The following is a 7,033-nucleotide window of genomic DNA, read 5'->3' on the forward strand; positions in this document are numbered from 1 at the left end:
TTTCCGATTTCTTTTTACCTTAACTTTCCAAAATATCATTAAAATCGACAACAACTGTCAAAGCAGGCACGAACACCATTCGTGCTACGCCTTGAAAGCAGCACACATGCGCTCGTTTTCGTCTCGTCAAGTATGTGCATTGGAGCGTGCTATCGAATACGATCTTCGGACAAAAATGCCGGAGTTGCGCATCATGTTGTTTAATGTCATTGCCTTAATGTACATACTATAAGGTCTTTCGATCGAGTAGTTTCGTTCAATCAACCATAACATTTGTTCGAAATAAAAATTGTTCGTTTTTGTTACTTTTCCGCGTATCAATAGTATTTGAAACTTTCCGTCCTAAAATAAATTTACTCTCTGTAATATCGGTTCTTGAATATCGATATGACAAACTGTCACAATTAAATTGACGTGTATGTATTGGAGTCTGATAGAAAGCTTCGGGATAACCTACGTGTGCCTCCGTAAACTATGCAGAACAGAAAAAGGTTTTTAAAAACTTATGCTATGTGGAAGTTACTTCCAGCTGCCTATTTCCATGGCCGAGTTGGTTTCATTCGATGCGCGATAGCGATCGAGACTAGAGCTAAGATCTGAAGCTCGACCAGGCCGAGTCGGGCCTAGATGTCAATCATTACGTTCGGATCGGGAGGGCTTCTCTATCGCTGACTTTTAAATATATGTTTATAAAAAAAATATATACTATAACTGTATACACTGTGCTAAACTCTTGCAACGACAATTCAAAGAACTCCTACATAAAATGTGAAATTTCGGGTTTGCTTCGGGCCTGCAAATCCAGTTAATTAGTCGGGCTCGGGTCGGTTTTAATATCCATGGGCCTGGGTCGGGCCGGAATTTTCAGGCCCGATCTTACCCCTGATCGAGACTTGCAGCTTTCGGCACGCTCGCAAATGAGTGTTGAAGGGTTTGTTGGCTGTCACTGGCACCTTCACTTATGAGCAGAGCTGTGGTGGAGTCGGATTTTAACGGATTGTTTTTCAATTGATATCAGAGCAAGAGCTTCAAACTACCCGGAATAGGAATTTCAAAATTCTAATGATGCTAATCGAAGTCAATATATCTGGCGGAAACTCTAGAACATTTGAGGAGATGGGAAATGGAGATGTAACGGAAGCTTGAATATGTCATACGTATACGCAGAAGTTTCTGTGATTTTCTCAGAGTTGCGAACTAGTCGCTTTTTTTGTATTACTCTGGATCGGAATTAAAACTTTTGTCAGCCAGCAGTCAGTTGTTTGATATTTGACCTGGATTTGAAGTCGACTGAATATTTTTTCCGACTTCCCACCCATGCTTTTTAGTGAGTTTTCTTTACCTACCAATCAGTTCTTCGTGCTGAATACCTATTTCAAAACGACATAATCACTGCGACTTCTCAATGCATCAATACGATAGAATAAAACAAAATGGATCTTTACTCTCCAATAGAATTTTATTCAGACAAGTATATCGTACAATTACGTTCAGCACCACAATGTAAATTGCGTTCGAATGCACAAGAACACAATTTTCATTGTTGTCAGAATCCAGCCAGTGTATAACACTTTCAGCAAGAATCTTCATAATGATGAGAAACATAAAGTTTCGATATCGAGCCTATTGAACAACAATATCAAATGAGAAATTTACAAATATCTTTGAAAATAATATGTCAATCACCGACCCCTTGTATTTCATGATAAAAATATTTATACGGTATTGTAAAGCAAGGAAGGAATGATTCAAGTAGGCGTGTCTTCGGCAAGAAGTTCGTTGATGTAACTCTCTATGGAAATAGGTGAGACTCCTGGAGCAAATCGATATCTGCAAAATGTGAAAAAGCCGAATGTCAGATGAAGCAAAATATGAAAAAGATAGAACATTTTGCCTTAACATATTTCTAACAAAGTTTGTTCGATGTACTGAAGTCAAAAACAACAATCGGTGCTCCCGAAGTATGCGAACCAAGATGGCGGACATCGGAACGTAACATGGGTAACAGGTTAGGGTTAGGCGATAATTTTTTTCCAATTTTCCTTATTTTAGTCCTATTATCAGTTTGAAGACTAGCCAAGAGCCTCCCGTAGTATTTATACCTAAAATTATGGCCTAACCCTAACCTAGTACTAGGGATGGGACGAGTCCGGCATTACAGAGATTCGACGAATCCGAGTAATAGGTCAAGGACTCGAATCGAATCCTCCGAGTCCGTGACGTCATAATGTAAAAGTAGAAAAACACGTTTTTGACCATATTACAGCATCGCGCGCTCACAAACATACGTCGTAGCTCATATTTTTTGCCTAATGGTTCCGCAGATAGCTGTTGGATCAATTTAAAAATATATTTTTATTTTTTTTTTGGCGACCATAATACAAACGTAAACGTGGGTCAATGTGCGCCTTGGCTGTGAACTGGATTTCCAGCCCACCACCTTGCGTCAATTCTGGGCGGCTTTAAAAATTCTCACATGTCAATATAAAAAATAAAAAGCTTTTGACTACAATGCTTCCCATAATTCCAGATATTTCAAGCCTTAAATTTACTATGTGGCGTGCGCAAATGGTAGAGAGATGCCACTCGTCGTCAATACATTGATTTCAATTTAGTAGTTCATGTAAACGTTCTAAAACGCTCCATGCTTTCCATTGCTCCCTTATTATAGAAAGGATTGCACGTAATAAACTCGATTTAAAAGAGGTATCGATGAGATTCCCCATTGAGTTGATCCAGAGCATGCTTCATTTTTACGCGAATCAAAAACTCAAAAATATTGCGCTAACACATATTTTATTGTCTATCAAAAAGAATGGATAGTTTGAAGGCGACTGGCACAACATCATTGTTATAAGCGATCAATAGTTTTTAACATGCGTTATATTATCTGGATATCTGTTGTCGCTTTTATTAGGAGTGTTTATAGTACACGTGAGGGATATTTTTACAGATTTAACCTTGAATTTTAACTCGTTAAGGTATGTAGTGAGATTTATAGAGGCAACAGTACAAATATAGGCGTAAATTAGTAAAAACAGAATTGATTATCGACTCGGTAAAAATGACGTGGACTCGGAATCGAATCCGAGTCCAAAAAATGCGTGGATTCGACTCGAATCCAAGTCCGGATCCGAATCCCGGCCCATCCCTACCTAGTACACATATTACATTCCGATGTCCGCCATCTTGGTTCGCATACTTCGGGAGCCCCCAACAATCTATTTTGTGGTCGTCCCGAGAACAGATTGTATTCCCTACGCAAATATGCGATATAACGCAAACCGCAAAACTGGTAATGATGCATGACATGGCTTAGCATTACGTATAGTCGACTTAAATTTCTATGAAACACAACAAGAAAAGTCGCAAAATTTTCCAATAGTTCTTTACATCCTGGAGTTAAATTTTGAAATGAGCAATTTTATTAAGATAATGACTGGCTAACTTTGTTAAACTGATTACCATATTTTGAATTCTAAAAAAAAATTCGGGTTGGGTATAGTGCCGTAAATATCTGGAGGTGGTACTAATTACCGATATGCTGTGCTCTGATTATATATATTAATTTTTTTATATACACATACCTTGGTTTTCCAGTTTTATCAATTAGAAATTTTCCGAAATTCCAGGTAATGTCGCCAATTACAATTGGAGACCAGTATATACCATCTTTCGACCCAATTTTGCTCTTGACAGGTGGACATGTATCCTATAAAAGGAACATATTAATATGCAGATAACAATCTTAATATATCTTAATGTTATTTCATATGCGAGGGTTGATACACCACGCAACATGTAGACAAGGGCTCCCATTAATCACTTTTATTGGTGCCGATGAACACGAAATTACGGTCAAGACAGATTGTCATTTGTGAAGAAAAGTTATCACGATGAAAATCATTCAGCCAAAATTGGCAATAAGATTTAGATACAGCGTAGCTATATTAACAATTGAATTCATGATTGCAAATCGATATTGTGTTTCTAAAAGATATATTAGATCTTTTGTACAATGTCGCTCTAAAAGAACACCCCCGCCAACCCTTAAATAAGAAAATTAGTAATTATCCAGTTAGGGTTAGACATACAGATTGCGCTGAAAATTCACATTTTCAAATCATTTCTATCCCTAATCCCAACTAGATAATTACTAATTTGATATTTTAAAAACGTGGCGGGGGTGTTTTTCTCAAATCTCACACTTTTGTATTAGTGGTGGGGTCTTTATACAAAAGATCCGTTAATTTTAAAGTAGCAAATTGAAATGTAAACAATATCCGCCGTAAACAATATATTCTCACGACAAGAGGTTGCTACTATCTTCAGACACCTATTTCTGGGCACTAGTCCTACGAAAGATACGAGAGTAAAGGTGCAACTAACCTTCAAAAAGGTGAACAGTGGGTGTTCGTTATCTCCATTGACATCGATTTTATCCATAATTTTAAACTGGGAGTTAGGAGTCCAACCCTTTCCAGGTCTCACGTATTTATAACAATTGAGTATTTCATTAGGACGTCCCGGTTCTTGCATACCAAACTGATTACAGGGAAATCCAACGGTGATGACATTTCTGTTGTTAAATTTCTGAAACAGAATTATTGTCAGAGGCAATGACTTGACTAGTAGGAAAGACTTGGTGGCGGAGACATTTTTTCGGTATGATTTTATAGGTATTTCGAACTTTTTTTCATTTGCTGTTATCAAATGTCTGAAGTGTCCGAAAATGTCCAATTTTTATCTACATTGAATGGAAGAAATCTGAATTTTCCAATATATCAAAGTATACTTGCAACCGCGTAACAGTGGTTAACTTATTTTCGACTCATTTCAAATAGGTTATACATTTACATCCATATGTTTTTCCGCAATCAAAAAGTAGTTACACCAGAGATATTAAACAAGAGAGCAAGCAAGAAGCAATATTCAAATGTGTGAACGTGAACAGTCAGTATGAACAAAATCTTCAACGATTTTTATCCTAACAAAAACGTGAACAACGGCGGCAATGTAGTAAAACGAACCTTATTTAGGTTTGAAAAACCAGCGACAATATCTCGCAGTAGTTACCAACGATTTCTCGATGCTCAAAAATGACATCCAAACAACATCTACTGTATACACGAAAATTTGAAAGCCAAACAATTTCCCACTTTCGGGTTCCAAAATGTACTCTATCCATTAAGTCGTAAATAGTGAAGTTAAATGAATTGAATAGAGTTGAAGCTTAACAAACAAAATTGTTCATCGTTTTTTTTTAAAACATAAACAAACGTCAACGAAGAGAAATACTGGTAAAGTAATTAGAGACAGAAAAAATAATCTTCTTACTTCTAAAAGTGCATTCTGACCCCCAAGCTGGGTCGATGTCATTCCTCAGAAGCACGCGGTGTTAGTTATCAACACCACATTGCCCAAAAGAAGACGTAAAGGATATACTGTCTCCCCATCCAATTCCTTCACATTGAAATCATATATCGTCCTCTAGATATAAAATGAATTGCAAAGTTTTTAATTGGTGCATTCACAGTGCTACTAAAATAATAATAACAAAACGATCCATATGTGCAGTTCGTTTCCAATAACAGAGTGCGGAAATAGATGCTTTTTATTTAGGTTGTTCCTACATTACGGCATTGGTTTTATTATTCAGTTATGATTTCATTAAAATCGCATTACCCCTCATTCATAAGTACCTCCGTTAAAACGTTAAAGATTAAGTGAGTTCCGTGGTCTAAGTAAAACATATAAAATATTTATTAAATAAACTCACACTTTGCGAATCGGCGCACTTAGACATCTCCATTGCGTACACGAGACTGATAAACCCGAACAACAGCGACAGCATCGTGCTGCGCGTCATGACGCCTTCAATAAATTGCCACAATCTGCAATTAATAAATACAACACGAACTCAATTACTTTCCGTTCGTTGAAAGCAGTTTGAAGTCGACAGCTACAAATTTCATCTTAATCTATCTAATGAACTGAATTAACAGACTTTGCGCTTCATTTTGTTCGCAAACTAATACTTCCTTGATTGCATGAATGTGGCACAAACAGAAAAGACTTAGCCCGATTTTGACAATATGGATGCTTATTGCGTATTATGGGTTTTGAGTCTGTTGGAATGAACGGTCACGTTTCGCTAACAATGCGTTTCACTTTGTTGAGGATGAATCTAGCGCGCCGTTGTGAATGCTAGATAACTCAATACATAAATAATTACATGAGGCCAAAGACTTGGGAGAGAGAGTGACAACTGATTTTAATCAACTGGTTAGGTGTTTATCCAATGAAATGCTTACACTTATCACATATTTATTACTAAGAGAGGCTCTGCTTGATCAAATTGCTTTCATGACAAGTGATCGGCCCAAGCCAACAAAACGGGTCACGGGACCAACTGAAATGAAACTTTACAGCACTAGGGTTCGTAAAGACCATTATAGTGTTAAAACTGCTACTATGGCGTCATAATCTTTTTTAACAATAATAACTCCACGCCCCCAACCAAATGGCCAATTTATGTTGTGAAGAGAAAAAAAATTCGTTTTTTTAATATAGCAGAGTCTTGAATTTTTACCAATCAATTTATAGCTCATATGCCTACTCAAGGTCCAAAAGGCATGTAGCCATAAGCCGTTCAACACCCGTGCTTTTTTTACTGAGAATTTTAAGTATTACTATTATTGTTATTAGAATTTAGAGAATTAAACCAGACTGCAAAATTAATATAATTTTCTGTGATATTATTTTAGGCGAATTATTCCAGTATGTTTACATTGTTCTCAGAATATTTCGGCTAATTTGCCAATGCCGATACCAAACGAGTACGAGTATATTCCGAAAATTAAAACAGTCAAAGCTTGCTTTATGATGGGCATATATATTTATAATGGCGGTCACTGGCACCTTCACTTTTGAGCAGACCAGTGGTATAGTTGAATTTTGACTTGTTTTTTGAACTGATATTGGAGCCGGAGCTTCAAACTACCCGGAGTAGAAAATTCAACTTTTAATGATA

The 7,033-nt window shown here is 36.8% G+C and overlaps 1 protein-coding gene across 1 annotated transcript; it reads right to left on the minus strand.

The window, feature by feature from the left end:
* Positions 1-1,440: 1,440 nt before the first annotated feature.
* LOC120340630 (glutathione peroxidase 3-like) lies at positions 1,441-6,070 on the minus strand. The gene is made up of 5 exons (XM_039408936.2): positions 5,780-6,070; positions 5,338-5,490; positions 4,390-4,593; positions 3,588-3,712; positions 1,441-1,830 (listed from the first exon to the last, which is right to left on the minus strand). Exons 2-5 carry the CDS (start codon positions 5,377-5,379, stop codon positions 1,749-1,751), a joined length of 453 nt encoding a protein of 150 aa, XP_039264870.2. The 5' UTR covers positions 5,380-5,490; positions 5,780-6,070; the 3' UTR covers positions 1,441-1,748.
* Between the last annotated feature and the right edge of the window lie 963 nt (positions 6,071-7,033).

This window comes from Styela clava, chromosome 14 (genome assembly GCF_964204865.1).
Source record: "Styela clava chromosome 14, kaStyClav1.hap1.2, whole genome shotgun sequence".
NCBI lineage: Eukaryota > Metazoa > Chordata > Ascidiacea > Stolidobranchia > Styelidae > Styela > Styela clava.

What these genes read in the sequence shown, in the direction of transcription:
- LOC120340630 (XM_039408936.2), bottom strand. Translation starts at nt 5,379, where the DNA reads ATGACATCGACCCAGCTTGGGGGTCAGAATGCACTTTTAGAA. An exon ending in GTCAGAATGCACTTTTAGAA is followed by an intron (nt 4,594 to 5,337) that starts GTAAGAAGATTA and finishes ATTCTGTTTCAG; the next exon opens with AAATTTAACAACAGAAATGT. An exon ending in CACTGTTCACCTTTTTGAAG is followed by an intron (nt 3,713 to 4,389) that starts GTTAGTTGCACC and finishes TTCCTTTTATAG; the next exon opens with GATACATGTCCACCTGTCAA.